At 41.6% G+C, this 25,883-nt stretch overlaps 1 protein-coding gene across 1 annotated transcript; it reads right to left on the bottom strand.

Annotated features, from left to right (window-relative positions):
- Window positions 1-2,242: 2,242 nt before the first annotated feature.
- Window positions 2,243-9,197, bottom strand: LOC121844604 (NLR family CARD domain-containing protein 3-like). The gene is made up of 8 exons (XM_042314884.1): window positions 9,149-9,197; window positions 8,802-8,886; window positions 8,445-8,672; window positions 6,261-8,061; window positions 5,495-5,668; window positions 3,669-3,842; window positions 3,265-3,311; window positions 2,243-2,820 (listed from the first exon to the last, which is right to left on the bottom strand). The coding sequence occupies exons 3-8, from the start codon at window positions 8,626-8,628 to the stop codon at window positions 2,276-2,278; spliced, it is 2,925 nt and encodes a 974-aa protein (XP_042170818.1). The 5' UTR covers window positions 8,629-8,672; window positions 8,802-8,886; window positions 9,149-9,197; the 3' UTR covers window positions 2,243-2,275.
- Between the last annotated feature and the right edge of the window lie 16,686 nt (window positions 9,198-25,883).

Here is a 25,883-nt window from a genome sequence, read left to right as displayed (position 1 = left end):
ACACATTTCTAGCAAACAAAAAAATATTATTTTATTTTTGGGGTATACTGTTTTGCATGTTATTTTAGCATTATCACATATCAGTTTGCAAACAAATAAAACATCATTGAGTTCATAAAGCCTCCATACAAACCAGGTCTCTTTAATGCTTTCTCCAGTAAGGCAGCTCTAAAATGCAGGTGTTTCAGCCTAACTCAGTGCTTTCTGTAGTGGTGGGGCAGCCGGCGGGAAATATGGAGTGTAGGGGTTGGTAATGTTCTGTAGTGGTGGGGCAGCCGGCGGGAAATATGGAGTGTAGGGGTTGGTAATGTTCTGTAGTGGTGGGGCAGCCGGGGGAAATATGGAGTGTAGGGGTTGGTAATGTTCTGTAGTGGTGGGGCAGCCGGCGGGAAATATGGAGTGTAGGGGTTGGTAATGTTCTGTAGTGGTGGGGCAGCCGGCGGGATATATGGAGTGTAGGGGTTGGTAATGTTCTGTAGTGGTGGGGCAGCCAGTGGGAAATATGGAGTGTAGGGGTTGGTAATGTTCTGGTGGTGGGGCAGCCAGTGGAAATATGGAGTGTAGGGGTTGGTAATGTTCTGTAGTGGTGGGGCAGCCAGTGGAAATATGGAGTGTAGGGGTTGGTAATGTTCTGTAGTGGTGGGGCAGCCAGTGGAAATATGGAGTGTAGGGGTTGGTAATGTTCTGTAGTGGTGGGGCAGCCAGTGGAAATATGGAGTGTAGGGGTTGGTAATGTTCTGTAGTGGTGGGGCAGCCAGTGGAAATATGGAGTGTAGGGGTTGGTAATGTTCTGTAGTGGTGGGGCAGCCAGCGGGAAATATGGAGTGTAGGGGTTGGTAATGTTCTGTAGTGGTGGGGCAGCCAGTGGAAATATGGAGTGTAGGGGTTGGTAATGTTCTCTAGTTGCGCTGTGATTGGCTCAGTGTTCTGTCACTCATGGTCACACTATGTCACTGCCAAATCTAAGAGTAGAGCTAGAAAAATTCAAGCCCCTTGGGTGCTGCCATAGTTACATTAGAATTGCCCATCCAAGAAGGCTCAAGGTCATTGGCCATAGATAAAATGACATCAAATCACGTTATATCTACAGCCGCTTTGATTGGACTGATCATGTCACCATCATACCTTCACAATCTTAGCTAGTTGTCATCATCATTAATCACGTCGACAATCTACTGGCAAATCCTTTTTAATCTTTGTCATATGAAGAGAAATCATAGATACAACGTGTCGGTGCTCATCGGCCATTGGACAGAAAGATTACACAACAATTTGGAAATCGCAAATTCAGCAATGAGTGGTTGGAAGAAATCAGTGTCTATCTGCAAGCATTGCAAAGCAATCACTCAGTGGAGTGGGTGTGGTCACAATTCTCAGTTTTCAGGGTCTCTTTTCCAAGCTGCTTGTTCAGATGATCAGATCAATGGAGCTGCTTGTTCAGATGGGTGATCAGATCAATGGAGCTGCTTGTTCAGATGGGTGATCAGATCAATGGAGCTGCTTGTGCAGATGGGTGATCAAACCAATGGAGCTGCTTGTAAAGATGGGTGAACAAATCAATGGAGCTGCTTGTGCAGATGGGTGATCAGATCAATGGAGCTGCTTGTTCAGATGGGTGATCAAATCAATGGAGCTGCTTGTGCAGATGGGTGATCAAATCAATGGAGCTGCTTGTGCAGATGGGTGATCAAATCAATGGAGCTGCTTGTTCAGATGCGTGAACGTTGCAACGTTCTGATATGCTAAAGAGAACACCCAGCAACATTCTCTAGTGGTTCTGATATGCTAAAGAGAACACCCAGCAACATTCTCTAGTGGTTCTGATATGCTAAAGAGAACACCCAGCAACATTCTCTAGTGGTTCTGATATGCTAAAGAGAACACCTGGCAACATTCTCTAGTGGTTCTGATATGCTGAAAGACAATTCAAACAGATCTAGATTAGAACCCATTCTCTACTGGGTTCTGATATGCTGAAAGACAATTCAAACTGATCTAGATTAGAATCCATGATCTAGTGGTTTCTGATATGCTGAAAGGCAATTCAAACTGATCTAGATTAGAATCCATTTTACCCTTGTTCCCTGAACAACAGCCGACACTATTGTCCCCAGATGGTACTAGTTGGTCGGAACTTGGATGTGGTGTGAGAACAGGTGGCCTCAGTAGGTGATATAAACACGTATGTGTGTGTGTTGAGTGTGTGTGAACGTGTGAACGTGTGTTTCCAATGTGTCAGTGTGTATGTGTGTGTGTGTGTGTGTGTGTGTATGTATCACTGACACAGGGACACTGAGGAAATCCCAAATAAATCATCCTCAATCCTAAACCCTGGATAGAGGGGCTCAGTGAATGTGGAGGTGAATGTGATCAGGTGGGTCAGTGTGTCAGAGGAGGCTCTGTAGAAGGACAGAGTGCCGGCTGGCCAGTCCAGATACACTCCTACTCTGTGGGAGCTGGAGGAGGGGACGTCTATGGTATTGTCGTTATTATTGTGCCTGGCAGCGTAACTGTTGTCAGAGCAGGTCAGACTCCAGGACTTGTCATTGTATCCAAGACAACAGTCCTTATCCCTTCCTCTCCTGTTGATTCCTTTATATGTCACTCCTATATCAGCCCCCATTATCCCACTCCACTCTACCTCCCAGTAACAGCGCCCAGTCAGACCCTCTCTACACAGCACCTGTCTACAGTCCTCAAATCTCTCTGGGTGATCAGGATACGGCTGCTCCTCTATCCTCCATGTGACCTTTCTGTTCTCCTCAGACAGAAAGAGGTGTCTGTTTACTGTGTTTGGGTCCAGTATGAGATCACAGACATCTGATGGATGAAACCAGACACAATATTAGAAATCATCATCATTCACATTAGAATGTTAACTCACTATTCACTAATTAATTTAATTTTTAATGTAGATGTTTGTAGGTATCAAAATTTGAGACTTGTAACTTGAGACTTGTTGAATGATCATATGTAATACTGTATGGTAATATAAACACACTTTTTCCATTAATTACACACACACACACACACACACACACACACACACACACACACACACACACACACACACACACACACACACACACACACACACACACAAAGCAACTCTTTGTAAACGTTGGTGTCCCTGATTTCTGCTTCTGTAGAACTACAGCTGATATTTAATATGACCAAGTAAGTAATGATGGTGGTCTTTGACTTTGACTTAACTTGAATTAAGACTTATTCTTAGTCATATTCTTCACAGCAGTCAACACTCACATTTTCTAAGCCCAGGTTTCATTCTGTTCTCTCCACCATGTTCCACACTGTAGCGGTAAGCAGAAGAACAGACAGTCATTGAGGGATACACCTGAACTCACACACACACACACACACACACACACACACACACACACACACACACACACACACACACACACAAGAATGGTCTGCAAATAACTAAGAATGGTTGTCTGTGGGTGTGTGTGCGTGTACAGTGTGACACACACACACAATGAACACACACTGGAGACAACCTGGACACACACACACGGGATAAACACACACAATGGACACACACAGTCAGTCATAAGTTGTCCAAGTGGTGGTAAGAATGTTTGTCTTAACTAGCCTGATGAGTCAAACATGTCTGATATGAACATTGACATAAACCCTCTACCTACTTGAGTTTCTCCAGTCTGCAGTGTGGATCCTCCAGTCCAGCAGAGAGCAGTCTGACTCCTGACTCTCCTGGGTGATTGTAGCTCAGGTCCAGCTCTCTCAGGTGTGAGGGGTTTGACCTCAGAGCTGAGACCAGAGAAGCACAGCCTTCCTCTGTGACTAGACAGCCTGACAGCCTGCAAAGAGTCAAATCATATTAAAATCACACTGCTATTCTTTGGTGGTGAAAATAGTTGCAAGAGATTTTTTCAACATATTCAGATACATCAGTGTTTTGAAACCGATATCTACTCATAAATGAATGTTGCATTATTAGAAATGACAAATGATCAAAGTATTGTTGTAGATAGAAAAATATATAGTACAAATATTTGAGTAGACTGAATAGTCCAGTTTAAAAAGCAGTATCAGTCAAAAGACAGACAGTGAGGTATCATATTTAGATTGTATTGAGTATACAGTCCACACCATATCTATTTAGACAGTGAGGGATCAGATTTAGATTGTATTGAGTATACAGTCCACACCATATCTATTTAGACAGTGAGGTATCAGATTTAGATTGTATTGAGTATATAGTCCACACCATATCTATTTTGACAGTGAAGCTAACATTTTAAATGTGGCTCTATTCTCCAACATTTTGGATTTCAGATCAAATGTTTCATATGAGGTGACCGTATATAATGTCACCTTTAATTTGAGGGTATTTTAATAAATATCTGTTTCACCTTTTAGAAAAATAAGATTTTATATATCTAGTCCCCCCATTTGAAGAAGTCATAAGTATTCTGACAAATTCACTGATTAGTAAAAAGTTTAGTATTTGGTTGCTTTTGCAGTTTGTTTTGTGTTATGTTTTGCCGAATATTAAAATGACGACTGGAGAAAAAACATGAATGATGAGTGAGTAAGTTAGAGGCTACAACAAAACATGCTCACCTCTCACCATTACCAATAACAGAGGCTACAACAAAACATGCTAACCTCTCACCATTACCAATAACAGAGGCTACAACAAAACATGCTAACCTCTCACCATTACCAATAACAGAGGCTACAACAAATACTAACCTCTCACCATTACCTATAACAGAGGATACAACAAAACATGCTAACCTCTCATCATTACCAATAACAGAGACTACAACAAACATACTAACCTCTCACCATTACCAATAACAGAGACTACAACAAAACATGCTAACCTCTCACCAATACCAATAACAGAGGATACAACAAAACATGCTAACCTCTCATCATTACCAATAACAGAGGCTACAACAAAACATACTAACCCCTCACCATTACCAATAACAGAGGCTACAACAAAACATGCTAACCTCTCACCATTACCAATAACAGAGGCTACAACAAAACATGCTAACCTCTCACCATTACCAATAACAGAGGCTACAACAAAACATGCTAACCTCTCACCATTACCAATAACAGAGGCTACAACAAAACATGCTAACCTCTCACCATTACCAATAACAGAGGCTACAACAAAACATGCTAACCTCTCACCATTACCAATAACAGAGGCTACAACAAAACATACTAACCTCTCACCATTACCAATAACAGAGGCTACAACAAAACATACTAACCTCTCACCATTAACCTCAAATAAAAGGTGACATTCTGTACTGTCTCCTAATATGAAACATTGTATCTCAAATCCAAAATGCTGGAGCAAAGCACCACATTTAAAACTGTAAGCTTCACTGTCCAAACACATATGGTGTGGACTATGTGTGTCTGGTAAACACATGTGGATCTGGTGAACAGTTATCACTTGTTGACCAACTACAGGAATACTGACCTCAGAGTCTCCAGTTTACAGTGGGGATTCCCCAGTCCAGCAGAGAGCAGCTTCACTCCTGAATCCTTCAGGTCATTGTTACTCAGATCCAGCTCTCTCAGGTGTGAGGGGTTTGACATCAGAGCTGAGACCAGAGAAGCACAGCCTTCCTCTGTGACTCCACAGCCTGACAGCCTGACAAAGAGATCATCATGACTTCACAAACACACTGTTGATTTAACGAGTAGTGTAGAAGGACAATGGCAGATGCATTTGGTTTATTCTCTCAAACAACATATAGATTCATCTTCTGTCTCGTATGGTCAATATGTTAAACTGTTGTGAAAATCAATGCACTGATATAATATAATTATCACGGGAGACTAGGTGTGTGAGGAATCAGGTGCAGAGAGCAGGGAGTACCAAGGGAGAAGTGCACTTTAATGTCACACCAAAAGCAATGCCCAAAACACCGGGTCCTTGAGCACGAACACAGCCAACAACACAAACACGTAACATAAGGACAATCCCACACAAAACAAGGGCGGGAATACTAGGTTTAAATAAGGAAGCCCATCAGGCAAACACAAAAGACACAGGTGCAACTAACAAGACAAAACAAACAGAAAACGGAAAAGGGTGGCGGCTAGTAGGCCGGTGACGACCGCCGAGAACAGGCAGGGGAGTCGTGACAATAATATTATATCCAAATTTGAGTACATATTTTTCTCTTAACGTAATATTTCTGCCCGATGATTAGTTCTTGAATGTCATTTTATGTACTCACAGAGCAGCTCTGGAGGCTTTGACCACTGGCAGCAGCCTCAGAAGACCTTCATCTGATCTGGAGAATTTCTTCAGGTCAAACACATCCAGCTCCTTTTCTGAAGTCAGCAACACAAAGACCAGAGCTGACCACTGTGCAGGTGACAGGTTGTCTCTAGAGAGACTTCCTGAGCTCAGGTATCTTTGGATCTCCTCCACTAGAGAATGGTCATTCAGTTCATTCAGACAGTGGAACAGATTGATGCTCCTCTCTGGAGAGGGATTCTCCCCGATCTTCTCCTTGATGTACTTGACTGTTTCTTCATGGCTCTGTGAGCTGCTTCTTGTCTTTGTCAGTAGACCTCGTAAGTGCTTCTGATTGGACTCCAGTGAGAGGCCCAGAAGGAAGCGGAGAAAAAGGTCCAGGTTTCCCGTCTCACTTTGTAAGGCTTTATCCACAGCACTCTTGTAGAAAGTAACTTCAGTAACTTTAGGCTTCTCTCTGAAGAGCGACGAAAAGTATCTGAACATTGATTGAGGTTCGTCCATTAGATTCTCATTGTTGTTGATGAATGAGAGGAACACATATACAGCAGCCAGAAACTCCTGAATGCTCAGATGAACAAAGCAGTACACCGTGTCCTGGTACAGCACACATTCCTCTTTAAAGAGCTGTGTGCACAATCCTGAGTACACTGAGGCTTCACTGACATCAATGACAGCCTCTTTCAGGTCTCCTTCATAGAAAATCTGATTGCCCTTCACAAGCTGTTGAAAAGCCAGTTTTCCCAGTGACAGAATGCTCTCTTTATTCCAGTGTGGACCTGTCTCTTCTTTCCCAAGATACTTTTCATTATTCTGTTTGGTATGAAACACCACAAGGTGTGTGTACATCTCCGTCAGAGTCTTGGGCATCTCTTCTCTCTTGAGTTTCAGCATGTGTTCAAGGACTGTTGCAGAAATCCAACAGAAGACTGGAATGTGGCACATTATGTGGAGGCTCCTTGATGTCTTTATGTGTGAGATGATTCTGCTGGCCAGGTCCTCGTCACTGCATCTCTTCCTGAAGTACTCCTCCTTCTGTGGGTCATTGAACCCTCGTACCTCTGTCACCTGGTCAACACACCCTGAAGGGATCTTATTGGCTGCTGCAGGTCGGGTAGTTATCCAGAGGAGAGCAGAGGGAAGCAGATTTCCCTTGATGAGATTTGTCAACAGAACATCAACTGAGGTTGACTCTGTGACGTCCCAACAGATCTTGTTATTCTTGAAGTCTAGATGCAGTCGGCACTCATCCAGACCATCAAAGATGAACAGAACTTTGTACTTGTCGTAGTTGGAGATTCTTGATTCTTTGGTTTCCATTGAGAAGTGATTGAGAAGTTCAATGAAAGTGTGTTTGTTCTCTTTCATCAAATTCAGCTCCCGGAAAGGGAATGAAAATACAAATTGGACATCCTGATTTGCTTTTCCTTCAGCCCAGTCCAGAATGAACTTCTGCACAGAGACTGTTTTTCCAATGCCAGCGACTCCCTTTGTCAGCACAGTTCTGATAGGTTTGTCTTGTCCAGTTAAGGGTTTGAAGATGTCGTTACATTTGATTGCAGTCTCTGGTCTTGCTTGTTTCCTGGTTGTTGTCTCAATCTGTCTCAGCTCATGTTCATTATTGACCTCTCCTGTTCCACCCTCTGTGATGTAGAGCTCTGTGTAGATCTTATTGAGAAGTGTTGGGTTTCCTTGTTTAGCGATCCCCTCAAATACACATTGAAACTTCTTCTTTAGATTAGATTTGAGTTCACGTTGGCAAATCAAAGCAAGCTCATCTGAATGAAGAAATAACACAGACGATATTAATATTATGTCTGTTTTAATGCCTACAGTATTGTAGGACTGTTATAACGTTTTACATTATAATAATTTATTCTCTTAAATGACTGTATAAATGTGTAAATATTTTCATAATGCATTACAGACTGGTGTGACTGATTATATCATTACCTGTATTATTGATGGTATTATTAATGTTCTCTCTCTCTCTCTAAATGAATCAACACAACACATCCCTGCTGCTACTTGACGAGGTCACTGGGTCTTGTGTTAAGGCTGACTACAATATCATTGAGTTACACAGCTACTTTAGCTGTACTTTAGCTACAGCTTTTAAATGTTATAAAACATCATTCAACATGAGGCAGACAGATCTTACTTTTCTCCAGTGTGTCAGCAAGCTCCTTCTGGTTCATTTTCCTCAGGATGTGCAGTGTGATCTTCAGAGCCCCCTCTCTGGCACTGCTCTCCTGCTTTTCATCTTCAGCATCCACCACTTCCTTATCCTGCTTCTGACTCTCAAAGCCTTCTGGGAGTTCTGGACTAAGAATCCTCTTGAACATCTTCAGCTCGTTCTTCACAAAGTCATAATATTCTCTTCAAGCAACTGAAATAAATCAAGTAAATAAGTTAAGCAAGAGAAGAAATGCTTTCTCATTAACACATTAACGAATGATTGACAGATCAACTTTACTTGAGGTAAACAGAAACAAATGTACATAACAGGACCACATACACTGAATATGGAGGCCAGGTCTGTTTGATGACTCTGGGAAGACTGACCACTGAGAATCTCTGACTCTGATCTCTCCTGTTGGTTTCTGTGGACAAAACATGAGATTACATCTCCTCATCCAGGGAGTAAAACACACACACAGACACACACACACACACATACACATACACACACACAGAGAGGGAATGTTGTGTTTGTTTAATATTGTTTTAGGACTATGAAAATGGACAAAAGGATTAGCCTATGGATTATGAAAACAACAACAATAAATGGGAAAATGGGAGAGGAGAAATGACTAGAGACAGTGTTGTTTAACTCACTGACCAGGACCCATGAGTTCTTCTTACCTTTGTTCAGTAGAAAAGTCTCCCTCTCTAAACAGTATAGGTAGACCCATAGACCGGTCACTCTTCATGGACACACAGCTGGGAACAGGGGAGGCTGGTCTCTCCTGCTGGATTGGACTTCAACACAACAGAGACAAACATTACATCTCTCATCTCCTCTGAGCTCAGATGGGGAAACATAAGAAGAGTTTCATTACAAAAAGCTATATATCCATTTTCAGAAATGTTCATAAATTAGCTTTTATTGTTTACAGAATTTATGAATGATATTGGTGTGTTTTTTCACTATGTAATCATGACATGGGGTTCTTCAATGACAGACATGTATTTGTTTAAAATCTATCACTTGAAGACAAAACATTATGTTTCTTTGCAAAATTATATATATCTGCCTTAATCTCAGATAAATAAATAGTACTGCTATGTTTTACACAGTCAAATGTGATCGACAGGCTCGATTCGTAGCACAATTTGAAGTGGTGTTTTTCACTGAAGCAGAGGCCATTTGCAGTTATCCCCTCTCAGCTAGGGCTCAGTCACCTGGGGCCCAGAGAGGGGTTGGCCATTTGCAGTTATCCCCTCTCAGCTAGGGCTCAGTCACCTGGGGCCCAGAGAGGGGTTGGCCATTTGCAGTTATCCCCTCTCAGCTAGGGCTCAGTCACCTGGGGCCCAGAGAGGGGTTGGCCATTTGCAGTTATCCCCTCTCAGCTAGGGCTCAGTCACCTGGGGCCCAGAGAGGGGTTGGCTTTGCAGTTATCCCCTCTCAGCTAGGGCTCAGTCACCTGGGGCCCAGAGAGGGGTTGGCCATTTGCAGTTATCCCCTCTCAGCTAGGGCTCAGTCACCTGGGGCCCAGAGAGGGGTTGGCCATTTGCAGTTATCCCCTCTCAGCTAGGGCTCAGTCACCTGGGGCCCAGAGAGGGGTTGGCCATTTGCAGTTATCCCCTCTCAGCTAGGGCTCAGTCACCTGGGGCCCAGAGAGGGGTTGGCCATTTGCAGTTATCCCCTCTCAGCTAGGGCTCAGTCACCTGGGGCCCAGAGAGGGGTTGGCCATTTGCAGTTATCCCCTCTCAGCTAGGGCTCAGTCACCTGGGGCCCAGAGAGGGCCATTGGCCATTCAGTCACCTGCAGTTATCCCCTCTCAGCTAGGGCTCAGTCACCTGGGGCCCAGAGAGGGGTTGGCCATTTGCAGTTATCCCCTCTCAGCTAGGGCTCAGTCACCTGGGGCCCAGAGAGGGCTTGGCCATTTGCAGTTATCCCCTCTCAGCTAGGGCTCAGTCACCTGGGGCCCAGAGAGGGGTTGGCCATTTGCAGTTATCCCCTCTCAGCTAGGGCTCAGTCACCTGGGGCCCAGGGGCCCAGAGGGGTTGGCCATTTGCAGTTATCCCCTCTCAGCTAGGGCTCAGTCACCTGGGGCCCAGAGAGGGGCCATTTGCAGTTATCCCCTGGCCATTTGCAGTTATCCCCTCTCAGCTAGGGCTCAGTCACCTGGGGCCCAGAGAGGGGTTGGCCATTTGCAGTTATCCCCTCTCAGCTAGGGCTCAGTCACCTGGGGCCCAGAGAGGGGTTGGCCATTTGCAGTTATCCCCTCTCAGCTAGGGCTCAGTCACCTGGGGCCCAGAGAGGGCTTGGCCATTTGCAGTTATCCCCTCTCAGCTAGGGCTCAGTCACCTGGGGCCCAGAGAGGGCTTGGCCATTTGCAGTTATCCCCTCTCAGCTAGGGCTCAGTCACCTGGGGCCCAGAGAGGGGTTGGCCATTTGCAGTTATCCCCTCTCAGCTAGGGCTCAGTCACCTGGGGCCCAGAGAGGGCTTGGCCATTTGCAGTTATCCCCTCTCAGCTAGGGCTCAGTCACCTGGGGCCCAGAGAGGGGTTGGCCATTTGCAGTTATCCCCTCTCAGCTAGGGCTCAGTCACCTGGGGCCCAGAGAGGGCTTGGCCATTTGCAGTTATCCCCTCTCAGCTAGGGCTCAGTCACCTGGGGCCCAGAGAGGGCTTGGCCATTTGCAGTTATCCCCTCTCAGCTAGGGCTCAGTCACCTGGGGCCCAGAGAGGGCTTGGCCATTTGCAGTTATCCCCTCTCAGCTAGGGCTCAGTCACCTGGGGCCCAGAGAGGGGTTGGCCATTTGCAGTTATCCCCTCTCAGCTAGGGCTCAGTCACCTGGGGCCCAGAGAGGGCTTGGCCATTTGCAGTTATCCCCTCTCAGCTAGGGCTCAGTCACCTGGGGCCCAGAGAGGGGTTGGCCATTTGCAGTTATCCCCTCTCAGCTAGGGCTCAGTCACCTGGGGCCCAGAGAGGGGTTGGCCATTTGCAGTTATCCCCTCTCAGCTAGGGCTCAGTCACCTGGGGCCCAGAGAGGGCTTGGCCATTTGCAGTTATCCCCTCTCAGCTAGGGCTCAGTCACCTGGGGCCCAGAGAGGGGTTGGCCATTTGCAGTTATCCCCTCTCAGCTAGGGCTCAGTCACCTGGGGCCCAGAGAGGGGTTGGCCATTTGCAGTTATCCCCTCTCAGCTAGGGCTCAGTCACCTGGGGCCCAGAGAGGGGAGAGGTCAGGCTTGTCTTCATATGTGAATGTATCTTTTAAACCATGTGAAGGGATGATTGAGGGGGAACCAACTATCTATTGGCTCCACAATGTCTGTGTGCCAGTCACTCCCTCCTTTTCTCATTGGGGGGAGGAGTATAGCAGTGTCTGGAACCATTGTATGTCTGACACGTGTTTTATGTACAGGACTGTTCCGGTTTCTTTTCGTTCTCTTTATTGTTTTATTATTTAGTGCTCTGAGTTATAAATAAATATAATGAACACTTACAATGCTGCGCATTGGTCCTCCGATCCTTCTTACTACTCCTCCTCAGAAGTGGAGGACGAGAATCGTTACAATGTCCCTCTGATGTTGCTCTAGTATATGACCTAAGAGGCTAACTGTCTCCGTGAGCTTGTCCAGGAGGGATTGTAATTTGAGATGGGAGTATCTAGAATTGACAATTGATATATGCCATTGGATGAGGTAATGGTTTGGTAATATGAATTACCAAGAACAAGAAGTAGAACCTCGTCTAAGAGAGCAAACTGAATGATAGTGTATAGCTAATGCTGTCTGGCTATGGGATACTCCTCTCTCAAGTAAAGTCTTCCTTTGTAATGTTCCTAAGATCTGTTATTTGAGTTGAGAGGGGTGTGTCTTGGATATAAATGATACTGAGTTTTTTTTAAAGAAAGAGGTGAGCGAACCACACACACTTGAAGTCAAGTTTAAAAAAAAAAATATGCCTCTGTTACGTATACTCTGAGTGTGAATTCCTGTGTGGGGGGGCCCCTTGGAGGCGTAAGCAGGGCCGAGTCAGAGGAGAGTAATCTGAGAGTTTGTGGACTCAAAGATACTCTGCCACTGGTTGGTTACAGGTGACCTAGAGCCGTCCTGATACTGAATTGATCACAGTGTGGATTGGTGCTGTCTGTCGGGGTGAGGGGCCAGGGGACTGTGTGTTCTGAGTGAAACATGGTACTTGGTGAAGCCCTATTGGAAGAAGGACCTCATTCTGTGTGTCTGTGTGACTGTCTAAGTGACTCGCAGAGGTGGTGACTTCCAATTATTTTAAATGTGCTAGCCAGGTATGCCCTGGGTTACTCTGTGCGAGTATTTTGTTATGAGATCACTAGGTAATATTTGTAGGAGTTTTCTGTTTGAGCGTGGTAGGTTGACTCTGTGTGGGTAACCTTTTAATTATGTTCTGATGTTCTGTGTGGACGTCTGACCAGTTTTATGTGAACATCTGACCAATCCTGTGTGGGTGATCTTTAAAGTTCTATGTGAACATCTGACCAATCCTGTGTGGGTGATCTTTAAAGTTCTATGTGAACATCTGACCAATCCTGTGTGGGTGATCTTTAAAGTTCTATGTGAACATCTGACCAATCCTGTGTAGGTGATCTTTAAAGTTCTGTCTGAACATCTGACCAATCCTGTGTGGGTGATCTTTAAAGTTCTGTCTGAACATCTGACCAATCCTGTGTGGGTGATCTTTAAAGTTCTGTCTGAGTACCTAAGATTTTCTTACGTTTTATATGGATTCTGTGAATATTTTAAAATATGATAAATTGTATGTGTGTATAATCAATTACTAGAGATTTGATAAAGTAATGCTGAGAATATAATTAGATACAATTTAAACCACCCATTTGTAGACAAAGCCACCCATTCATTTGATAAAGATGAGGTTTTAACCTTTTGTGTGTAGGGGGCAGTACCCATTTGAAACTGCCATTTCTCAGCCCCAGAAACTAGAATATGCATATAATTGTCAGATTAGGATAGAAAACACTCTAAAGTTTCCAAAACTGTAAAAATATTGTCTGTGAGTATAACAGAACTGATATTGCAGGCGAAAGCCTGAGGAAAATCCAATCAGGAAGTGCCTCTTATTTTGAAACCTCTCTGTTCCTATGCATACCTATCCTCCATTTAAAGGGATATCAACCAGATTCCTTTTTCTATGGCTTCCCCAATGTGTCAACAGTCTTTAGACATAGTTTCAGGCTTTTATTTTGAAAAATGAGCGTGAAGGATCACATTGCGTAAGTGGATAGGTGGGGGCTCTCAGAGTGAGTTTTTGCGCAACTGAGTAAAGCCGTCATTGTTCCTCCCGCTGTTATTGAAAAACCTACACACTCGGTTGATATATTATCGAATATATATTTTAAAAACAACATGAGGATTGATTATAAAAAACGTTCGACATGTTTCTGTGGACATTATGGATTTTATTTGTAATATACGTCTGCGTTGTAGTGACCGCTCTTTCCTGTGGATTTCTGAATATAACGCGACAAACAAACGTCGGTATTTTGGGTATAAAAATAATCTTTATGGAACAAAAGGAACATTTGTTGTGTAACTGGGAGTCTCGTGAGTGAAAACATCCGAAGATCATCAAAGGTAAACCATTTTTTTGATTGCTTTTCTGATTTTCGTGACCAAGCTATTAAATGCTTAGTGTACATAATGTTATGTTATGCTATCGATAAACTTACACAAATGCTTGGATTGCTTTCGCTGTAAAGCATAATTTCAAAAATCTGAGACGACAGGTAGATTAACAAAAAGCTAAACTGTGTTTTCCTATATTGCACTTGTGATTTCATGAATATGAAAATATTTTAATAATATTATTTGACTGTGGCCCTATGCTATTCAGCGGTTAGTGATGACAATTATCCCGCTACCGGGATGGATAGCATCAACAAGTTAAGCTGAAAGTCATTCAGGTGTGAGTAAGGAAATATTGTGATAATGTATTCTGATTCTTGGTTTGATTGTTTAGGTAACACCAGTTAATTTGAGCAGGAAAGTTCATGTAGTCTAACATAATAATCTGTTTCCATTACGTGGAACAATGTCAGATCATTAAACTTGATTGCAGGTTGAGTAGTTTTTATTTTTTACAGGGACAGTGCATCATTCATCACAGTTGTGTGTGTCTAATGGCAGGGTATTCCAGACATGGGAAGCTGATTGACTAAGGGTACTTTTCTTTAAAGGAACGAAACAGTCATTTCTCATGGCGGATCTTGTAGATCTGTTGCCATGAGTATTATAGATTTTAATTATTGTTTTGTTACCTCTATAGTAAAAACAATTGCATATGTTTTGGGAAATTAGCTAGGTTGAATTTGGTTATTTGAGTTACCTTTTTTATTTGCTTTTTAAAAGAGAGGTTGGAATCAAGTAAGATGCCGTGGTACTTAATAAAATCATATTCCACCTGAAGCTTTTCCCCTGATGCATATACATTTGTCTCCATTGTTTTCTTTGTGAGAAACATGCTCACTGTGTTTTTTTTATTGAGATGCAAACAGTCTCTGAGCAAGTTTGTCATCTGAACCATTACAGTAGTGAGTTCTTGTGAACTTTGTTTGTTGTATGTTATTTGCATGCATTTATCAATGTATCATCTGCATACATTGGAACTTCAGACCCTGTACAGACAGAAGGAAGATCATTAATGTACGAGCTGAACAGTATTGACCTTTGGGGAAGGAAAACTTTGTGGATATGAGTGGAAAAAAGTTTGTTTAGATTTTTATGCTGATGAGACAGCGCCAACTTTTGAAAGAGTTTAGATTCGTTACAAATCAGTATAGTTTTTACTAAATTTATATCAACAGGTTGAAAATGATTAGATTGCATTAAAGGGGTTATGGGTTTGTTTATTTGTTTACTGTTTAAACATTGTATTATCTGATGTGTTTGAGTAGGATTCTTTCTTCTGGGACGGATGGAAAAAAAGTATGTAAATTAAAAGAGACATGGGAGAAAACATTTTTATTAAATGGATTAAATTACTGATTCCTTACGCTGAGAAATGTACTACATCTGGGATTAAATTACTGATTCCTTACGCTGAGAAATGTACTACATCTGGGATTAAATTACTGATTCCTTACGCTGAGAAATGTACTACATCTGGGATTAAATTACTGATTCCTTTTGCTGAAAACATCTACATTTTTATTAAATGCCTGGGATTAAATTACTGATTCCTTACGCTGAGAAATGTACTACATTTGCGACAGAGGATTTAAAAAAAACATTTAAATAGATACAATTATCATTACTAAGGGTAGCATGTTCACTTAAGCATACATATATGTTGATGTGGATAAAAATGTATGATTAATGATTAGAGGTACAGTGGAATTATCATTATTATTAGGTTTTATTTATAGTTAACTTTTGAGTTTCTGAATTGGTGTTAGATAATGAATGCTAACGAAGTGTTTTGTGGGTTTTTTCTGGGAAAATGGTGTTTCATTGTCTCTCTTTGAAATGTTTCCTGGGATTATAATCTTGGGGAGAGTGAGTGAGTTTGAGTCTGTAAACTACCAAATTGAAAAGGGCATGGAAGTCTTTGTGTGTTGTTATCTTAAGGTTTCACAGTGTAGTGATTTTTATTTTGATTAGGTTATTTGAAATTTTGTTTTATCTTTTGTAGTTTTGTTTTATACACACTCATGTGGGGGGGGGGATTCAGTTATTTGAGGTTTTGAATTTAAGTTTATACACCTTGAGTGATATGTGAACGAGTGTATTGTTGAGTGTATTGTATTGTGGTGTTTGTTCTGTTCTATTCCCGAGGGGATATAGGTCTAACTTCTTGATCCTTGGCTCTACGATGGAGTTGACAGTATGATGGGGAGTATAAGCCAATTTGAATGAATAGTTTCAATAGAATGTGTGGATATTCTCTTTGAAATATGTTTGGATATGTGTATTAAAAATAAGAATAATTGGTAAAAGTTATGATTTATCATGTAGTTAATTAACTGAACTAAACTGTTGTTCTGATCTTTTCTTTCGAGGTTATCATGAAAAGTGACATCAGATGGTATCTTAATGTATGGAAGACATCATTGGACTGAATAGTGTGTGTACCTCAAAACCCCCTCTAACAGGCCCTGTCTGGACCACTTCTTCTGGGAGAAAGGTACCAAGCCAGAAATCGGTGTACAGTATCAGATCTAAGTTATCAACTGCTTTTCTCTCATGTTTCTCTCAGGAGTGTGAGAGGAGTCCACGTGGAGGGATCATGGAGCATGGAGAGAGATGTGTTCTAAACTTCTCTTATGTTACTGGTATACGAATTTATAGGTGGTTGACGAATGGACAAGAAATAATAATGACTGGTAAATGTGATGGTGTAAGGATGAGACATTGAAATCAGGATCACTTTGAACGGTAAAGTTGTCTGAAGAAGAAGGAAAGGGACGCCAGAAGAATCCGTGCCTGAGAGGGGGTGTCGGTCAACTGTGCCACTAAAATTGTTTTAGACTTTTGTGGTATCAGGTTGATTGAAGAGGTCTACACCATGTAAATTGTAGTAATTTAGATTAAGAATGCATTGAGACACTGATCTGTATTATAATCGTGATTAAAAAAAGTTAATAGTAGAATTATGGGATAATTATACTGAATGAATGTAAATCTGCTAATATTGATGTGTGTTAAATTGAGGTTTTTACTTTGAGTGATAAGACAAATTTGAATCACTGAGGAATTATGGGATAATTATACATATATATATGTCAGTTTCATTGTTTGTTATGCAATAAATGGTTATTTTATGCTTGTGTGATAAAATTAACTAGAACCTATTTTTTTTGTGAAATGTTATTTTTTTTCTCAATAAAATAAGGTCTTCTGTATGTTTAAATCATTCACATCTTGAAAAAGAGGACAGGGACATGGGTTTTGTTTAGGTTGTATACCTTTTTCTGAAAGCAAATATAAGCAAGACCAGAAAATGTTTAACCTCTCTAGGATAGGGGACGCTTGCGTCCCGCTTGGCCAATAACCAGGGAAAATGCAGCGTGGCAAATTCAAATAAAATGATATAAAAATCTAACTTTCATTAAATACACACGTAAGATACTAAATTCACTCGTTGTGAATCTTTAAAAAGCTTTTCGGCAAAAGCATAAGAAGCTATTATCTGATCGCCTGCACCCATCTGCACCAGCACAACTGTAAACAACCCTGCAGGCACTACACCAAACGCAGAAATAAAATATAAAACCTGCCTTACCTTTGATTAGCTTCTTTTGTTGTTGGCACTTCAATATGTCCCGTAAACATCACAATTGGTCCTTTTGTTCAATTAATTCCATCCAAAATGTTCATTTATTTGGCGCGTTTGATCCAGAAAAAAACTGCTTCCAATTTCGCAACGTCACTACAAAATATCTCAAATGTTACCTGTAAACTTTGCTAAAACATTTCAAACTACTTTTGTAATCGAACTTTAGGTATTTTTAAACGTTAAAAATCGATCAAATTGAAGACGGATCTGTGTTCAATAGAGGAAGACAACAAACAACGCTACTTTTCAAGTCTTGCGCAACTCTCAACAGTATTACCCATTTCCAAGATGGCCGTACCTCTTCATTTCTCAAAGGAATAACCTCAACCAAATTCCAAAGACTGCTGACATCTAGTGGGAGCGGTAGGAACTGAAAACAAACTCCTAATTAATCTGTCCCAATGAACTCACTGAACAGAAAGAAAAAATAATAATTCTGAACGGTTAGTACTCAGGGTTTTGCCTACTACATAAGTTCTGTTATATTCACAGACATGTTTTGGGTCTACTGGGATCCGATTCATTGTCCTGGGTGGTGGTCCATACAGAGGATCTGATCCATTGTCCTGGGTGGTGGTCCATACAGAGGATCTGATCCATTGTCCTGGGTGGTGGTCCATACAGAGGATCTGATCCATTGTCCTGGGTGGTGGTCCATACAGAGGATCTGATCCATTGTCCTGGGTGGTGGTCCATACAGAGGATCTGATCCATTGTCCTGGGTGGTGGTCCATACAGAGGATCTGATCCATTGTCCTGGGTGGTGGTCCAAACAGAGGATCTGATCCATTGTCCTGGGTGGTGGTCCAAACAGAGGATCTGATCCATTGTCCTGGGCGGTGGTCCAAACAGAGGATCTGATCCATTGTCCTGGGTGGTGGTCCATACAGAGGATCTGATCCATTGTCCTGGGCGGTGGTCCAAACAGAGGATCTGATCCATTGTCCTGGGTGGTGGTCCAAACAGAGGATCGGATCCATTGTCCTGGGTGGTGGTCCATACAGAGGATCTGATCCATTGTCCTGGGTGGTGGTCCAAACAGAGGATCTGATCCATTGTCCTGGGTGGTGGTCCATACAGAGGATCTGATCCATTGTCCTGGGTGGTGGTCCATACAGAGGATCTGATCCATTGTCCTGGGTGGTGGTCCAAACAGAGGATCGGATCCATTGTCCTGGGTGGTGGTCCATACAGAGGATCTGATCCATTGTCCTGGGCGGTGGTCCAAACAGAGGATCTGATCCATTGTCCTGGGTGGTGGTCCAAACAGAGGATCGGATCCATTGTCCTGGGTGGTGGTCCATACAGAGGATCTGATCCATTGTCCTGGGTGGTGGTCCAAACAGAGGATCTGATCCATTGTCCTGGGTGGTGGTCCATACAGAGGATCTGATCCATTGTCCTGGGTGGTGGTCCATACAGAGGATCTGATCCATTGTCCTGGGTGGTGGTCCATACAGAGGATCTGATCCATTGTCCTGGGTGGTGGTCCATACAGAGGATCTGATCCATTGTCCTGGGTGGTGGTCCATACAGAGGATCTGATCCATTGTCCTGGGTGGTGGTCCAAACAGAGGATCTGATCCATTGTCCTGGGTGGTGGTCCAAACAGAGGATCCGCTTTGGGAAAGTCGTATTTCTAGTCGTAATATTGGTAAGTTGACGATGCTCTTATATTCAATAGTTATTTATGGCTGTATGTAATAAGACTTAAGATTCCCTGGGGTAACAGCGTAAAAAATAATACTTAAAAAAAAAACTAAATACCTCATAGTTTCCTAAGAACGCGAAGTGAGGCGACCATCTCTGTCGTGTAATTTATCAGAGCTGGCAGGGAGAAAGATTACCTAAGATAAGGCCTTTTTTCACAATTACTTCATAACCAGGGACATAATGGAATATTATGAAACTGGGCTCCATGGCGGATGCAATGAACTAGTTTTTATCAGGAAAAAAAGCATTAAAAATGTAATGTGTTCAGCCTACTTGAGGCGCCTCAAAAATAATATTCAAAAGTTCAGTCCTTGGAAACAGAGAGGTTAAATACTAAAGTTACCGTCCATCTAGTGAAGAAAGGAGAATCGGACAGAGGTATCCTGCATCCGTCAACAAGAGAGGGAAAAACCCTCCATGGATTTGACAGGTTGAGGAAACAAATGGGGAGCTCCATCTGTCCACAAGAAATGCAGACAGCCTGGCAGTGGTAGCTAGGTAACTAGGATGCTGCTGGTAGAGTAGCTTGCATAACATTTATGTAGTGTTGTGTTGTCTCTCTTGTCGTGAAGTGTGTTTTGTATTTATATTTGATTTATTTTTAATCCCAGCCCCCGTCCAGCAGGAGGCCATCATTGAAAATAAGAATTTGTTCTTAACTGGCTTGCCTAGTGAAATAAAGGTTAAATAAACAAATAATGACCTAGCTGTACCGTGGGATTCGAAATGGTCGGTGATCTGTTTGATAACTACGATGCTGCTGGTAGAGTCGCTAGCCAGCTTACCTATCTGTACCAACTAACCTGGTTAGCTAGCAGCTCGTTCGTCTGTCCTAATGACGAATCTGGTGAACTACAAAATGAAACTTGGATAGAGAGTGAAAAGGATCTGGCTACACTCATACTGTCCCTGACTGTAAAGCAAAAAGCAAATTGAACAATGAACTTCGGACATGTGCAACATCACGTTGTTAATAAATAATCCTAAATTGGGCAATTGAAGACAACTAGGACGCAATATGAGTTTGATGAAAATGAACATTGTATGCAACGTTGTAGGCAACATTATTGGCAAGGGACTTTGCCAAAGATATTTAGAGTTGTTAAACGGGTGTGAAGAGTGTTGATATAACGGTAATATTGTCAAAACCTCACTTGTAAGAACCATCAGAATGGGTAAAAAATATATATGCATGCCAACATATTAGTCAATATTTAGGAGTTTTTATTAGTCAATAATTAAGAGTAGGCAAAGTGGTCGTGTCGTGTGAAAATTCTATCAAATGTCTAACATTGCAACGAGTACAATCAGGGAGCCATGGAACCCCTGCAGTACCTCCACAGACCCCGGATTGAGAACCCCTGCAGTACCTCCACAGACCCCGGATTGAGAACTCCTGCAGTACCTCCACAGACCCCGGATTGAGAACCCCTGCAATACCTCCACAGACCCCGGATTGAGAACCCCTGCAGTACCTCCGCAGACCCCGGATTGAGAACCCCTGCAGTTCCTCCACAGACCCCGGATTGAGAACCCCTGCAATACCTCCACAGACCCCAGATTGAGAATCCCTGCAGTACCTCCACAGACCCCGGATTGAGAACCCCTGCAGTACCTCCACAGACCCCGGATTGAGAACCCCTGCAGTACCTCCACAGACCCCGGATTGAGAACCCCTGCAGTACCTCCACAGACCCCGGATTGAGAACCCCTGCAGTACCACCACAGACCCCGGATTGAGAACCCCTGATTTAGCAGATGCTCTTATCCAGAACGCTTTACAGTAAGTGCATTCATCTTAAGATAGCTCCGTGAGACATCCACATATCACAGTCAGATATACAGGATACAAACTTTACATTTCAGCTAAACAATGGATATATAGTGTTTTGCTAAAAAAACACATTTTCATACACATCTAAAATCTATTAATTAGAGATCTGAGAACAGTAGTTTTGAAGGTACCTAAGATCAACTATGTATGAATAAAATGTATGATTAAAAAAACAAATGTGAAAAATTGTAAATAGCATTTGGAAATAAACTCTTAATAATTCTTAAACAAAATTGTCATCTCACCTCTTCGCTTTGGTGTCATGTTCCCCAGAGAGACTCATTTTAGAGGCAGGGCCCCCCTCCTCTCTCTCCCCAGAGAGACTCATTTTAGAGGCAGGGCCCCCCTCCTCTCTCTCCCCAGTGAGACTCATTTTAGAGGCAGGGCCCCCCTCCTCTCTCTCCCCAGTGAGACTCATTTTAGAGAACAGACCCCTAAACAGAGATCCAACATGTCGATTGTGGTAAACACAGTAATTATTAATGTCAATTGTTATCATTTATTAATGATCTCTTATAATACATTTACTAATATACACATCGAAGCAGTCGGGTGATTTAATGCAATCACATGAATATTTGTGAATATTTGTGAAATGACATCTCCATGGTAACTGTCAATAATAATAATAAGTCACTGTTTGTTAAGGTAGTTCTAGACAGTACAGCAACAATAACAATAACAACAATAATAATAATAACAATAATAATATTAATAAGTCACTGTTTGTTAAGGTAGTTCTAGACAGTACAGCAACAGTAATAATAATAATAATAATAATAATAATAATAAGTCACTGTTTGTTAAGGTAGTTATAGACAGTACAGCAACAATAATAATAATAATAATAATAATAATAATAAGTCACTGTTTGTTAAGGTAGTTCTATACAGCAACAGTAATAATAATAATAATAATAATAATAAGTCACTGTTTGTTAAGGTAGTTATAGACAGTACAGCAACAATAATAATAATAATAATAATAATAATAAGTCACTGTTTGTTAAGGTAGTTCTAGACAGTACAGCAACAGTAATAATAATAATAATAATAATAATAATAAGTCACTGTTTGTTAAGGTAGTTATAGACAGTACAGCAACACCAGGCCATGTCTCACAATTATTTGTATTAATTAAAGTAGAATACTTTCAATCTGTTATTTTCTAAATGTATCTGAGAATAAAGGCAGAAGGGCTAAAAATGGGCATACATCATCTGAGGGGGAAATCATTGATCCATTCTGAAAGTGTATTTGCCATAAGTAAGAGATGTTATATTACGTATAGTGACTAGGTTATAATGTATACTAGCAATTTGTTAGTGATGTGCATATCAAGGTCTACCTCAGCTATAGCCTACATATCATAGATGACCAGCCTAAACCTGTTCAAATCAATTCACATAATGTTATAGGCCTACCAGTAGCAGGACAGAGAATGTACTGTATATAACCTACACATCATAGATGACCAGTCTAAACCTGTTCAGATCAGTTCACATAATGTTATAGTCCTACCAGTAGCAGGACAGAGAATGTACTGTATATAACCTACATATCATAGATGACCAGCCTAAACCTGTTCAGATCAGTTCACATAATGTTATAGTCCTACCAGTAGCAGGACAGAGAATGTACTGTGTATAACCTACATATCATAGATGACCAGCCTAAACCTGTTCAGATCAGTTCACATAACATTACAGGCCTACCAGTAGCAGGACAGAGAATGTAGCCTAGGCCTGATATTTTTCACAACATTTCCAACGGAAACGACCTAGCCTAGACCTAACCTTATAATAGTTTGTAGGTAGCCTCGACCTAACCTTATTATAGTTTGTAGGTAGCCTAGACCTAACCTTATAATAGTTTGTAGGTAGCCTAGACATAACCTTATAATAGTTTGTAGGTAACCTAGACCTAACCTTATAATAGTTTGTAGGTAGCCTAGACCTAACCTTATAATAGTTTGTAGGTAACCTAGACCTAACCTTATAATAGTTTGTAGGTAACCTAGACCTAACCTTATAATAGTTTGTAGGTAACCTAGACCTAACCTTATAATAGTTTGTAGGTAACCTAGACCTAACCTTATAATAGTTTGTAGGTAGCCTAGACCTGACCTTACTATTCATTCTCTATACTGATCAGTATCAGTATCAATAGTGTTAACCCAGTATCAGTATAAATAGTGTTAACCCAGTATCAGTATAAATAGTGTTAATCCAGTATCAGTATCAATAGGGTTAACCCAGTATCAGTATAAACAAAGTTAACCCAGTATCAGTATCAATAGTGTTAATCCAGTATCAGTATCAATAGGGTTAACCCAGTATCAGTATAAACAAAGTTAACCCAGTATCAGTGTCAGGATTCTCCCCTTGTAACCTGAATTCACAACCAGAACATGACAAGTCATTGAGATATGTTCCGTTCTGCTGAGAGAGCACCTTCCTGTTGACTAGCACTTTGTATATTCTGATGGGTGAGGCCTGAGCTGGAATGTGAAGCTAACTGAATCTGGCTAACTTAAGAAAACCAGAATATCTAGCTAGTATCATAGTTTACCCCTCAGGCTACGTTCAGGTTTCAACATCAGGCAGGTATCAACATGCCGAGTCGTAGGCTACAACCTGGGATGTATTCATTAGTTTACTCCACAGCCAACAGTTTTAAAATGTTGCTGTCACGCCCTGACCACAGAGAGCCCTTGGTTCTCTATGGTGTTGTAGATCAGGGCATGACTAGGGGGGTGTTCTAGTTTTCCTATTTCTATGTTGGTGTTTTTGGTATGGTTCCGTGATTATCGTTGTCTCTAATTGGGGATCATACTTAAGTTCTCCATTGTAGTTTTGTGTAGTCACGTTTTGTTTATTTGGTTATTGTTTTGTTATAGTGAATACACTTAAACTGTTTTGAGGAAGTGTAATTTGTTGTTAGGTTTTCCACCATATATATTTGTCTCTCTTTCACACAACAAACCTTCCTGAGTGAAAAGAGTTAACTGTAGATTAGAATTATAAAATGTTTGTTTGTTGCTTGTTGTGTTTTAAGCCTGTTTTAAGAAGACAAGCCCATAGGCCTATGATACAGTAGGAGATCACCCTGGTCTACAGACCTATGATACAGTAGGAGATCACCCTGGTCTACAGACCTATGATACAGTAGGAGATCACCCTGGTCTATAGACCTATGATACAGTAGGAGATCACCCTGGTCTATAGACCTATGATACAGTAGGAGATCACCCTGGTCTATAGACCTATGATACAGTACACTCTTAGACTAAAGGGTTCCAAACAGGTCCTCCGTCTGTCCCCATAGGAGAACGCTTTTGGGTTCCAGGTAGAACCGTTCTGGCTTCCATGTAGAACCCTCTGTGGTTAGTACCAAAAATGGTTCTACAAAGGGTTCTCCTATGGGGACAGCCAAATAACCCTTTTACATTCTAGATAGTGCAGGAGCGATCACCCTGGGGCACACAGATGGGCACAGACCAAATTCATCTAATTTGTATTGAAAACATTTTAAGGAGAGTAGGACTATTATAATACTGTCCACCAACAATATCATCAACTACATGAATACCCATAACAATATCATCAACTATATGAATACACATAACAATATCATCAACTATATGAATACCCAAAACAATATCATCAACTATATGAATACCCATAACAATATCATCAACTATATGAAAACACATAACAATATAATCAACTATATGACACATAACAATATCATCAACTATATGAATACACATAACAATATCATCAACTATATGAATACACATAACAATATCATCAACTATATGAATACACATAACAATATCATCAACTATATGAATACACACAACAATATCATCAACTATATGAATACACACAACACTATCATCAACTATATGAATACACATAACAATATCATCAACGATATGAACACACATTACAATATCATCAACTATATGACACATAACAATCGTCGTCTTACCTTTTATCTCTCAATAGAAACAGAGTCTGAATGATCATTCGGTCGTGGAAAGTTACTTTTGTTTGCTCTGCTCAATTTCATATCAGGTTCTGCCTGTTCTCTCTCCCTCTTTCTTAACAGCTCTTACAATGTGCCTTGGAATACATTCTCCAACTGTCTGGAACTCTATTGGAGGGATGTGACACCATTCCTCCACAAGAAATTCCATCATTTGGTGTTTTGTTGATGGTTGTGTTCAATTGTGTTGAGACCTGGTGACTGACACGGCCATGGCATATTGTGAAACATCAGCAAGTTCAGCAGTCTTCATCACTGAAGTTTAGCAGTCTTCATCACTGAAGTTCAGCAGTCTTCATCACTGAAGCTCCTGCTAAATGTGCCCCAACACTCACCAATCGTTAAGCTCTTCCCGAGCAGGGTCGCAGTCTCTCCTGGTAGCAGCTCCCCTCTCCCCAGGGGTAGCACCTCCTTTCTCCCCAGGGGTAGCACCTCCTTTCTCCCCAGGGGTAGTAGCTCCTCTCTCTCCCCAGCGGTAGCAGCTCCTCTCTCTCCCCAG

This window comes from Oncorhynchus tshawytscha, unplaced genomic scaffold (genome assembly GCF_018296145.1).
Source record: "Oncorhynchus tshawytscha isolate Ot180627B unplaced genomic scaffold, Otsh_v2.0 Un_contig_3886_pilon_pilon, whole genome shotgun sequence".
NCBI classification, from domain to species: domain Eukaryota; kingdom Metazoa; phylum Chordata; class Actinopteri; order Salmoniformes; family Salmonidae; genus Oncorhynchus; species Oncorhynchus tshawytscha.
The sequence above is the reverse complement of the archived record's forward strand: the minus strand, read 5'-3'. Positions and strand labels throughout refer to the sequence as shown.

Bases quoted from the DNA above. Each gene is read 5' to 3' on its own strand.
- LOC121844604 (XM_042314884.1), bottom strand. From the start codon at position 8,628: ATGTTCAAGAGGATTCTTAGTCCAGAACTCCCAGAAGGCTTTGAGAGT. The intron at 8,062-8,444 runs GTAAGATCTGTC...TTCTTCATTCAG, and splicing joins TGCTGACACACTGGAGAAAA to ATGAGCTTGCTTTGATTTGC. The intron at 3,312-3,668 runs GTAGGTAGAGGG...TTACCGCTACAG, and splicing joins TGCAGACTGGAGAAACTCAA to TGTGGAACATGGTGGAGAGA.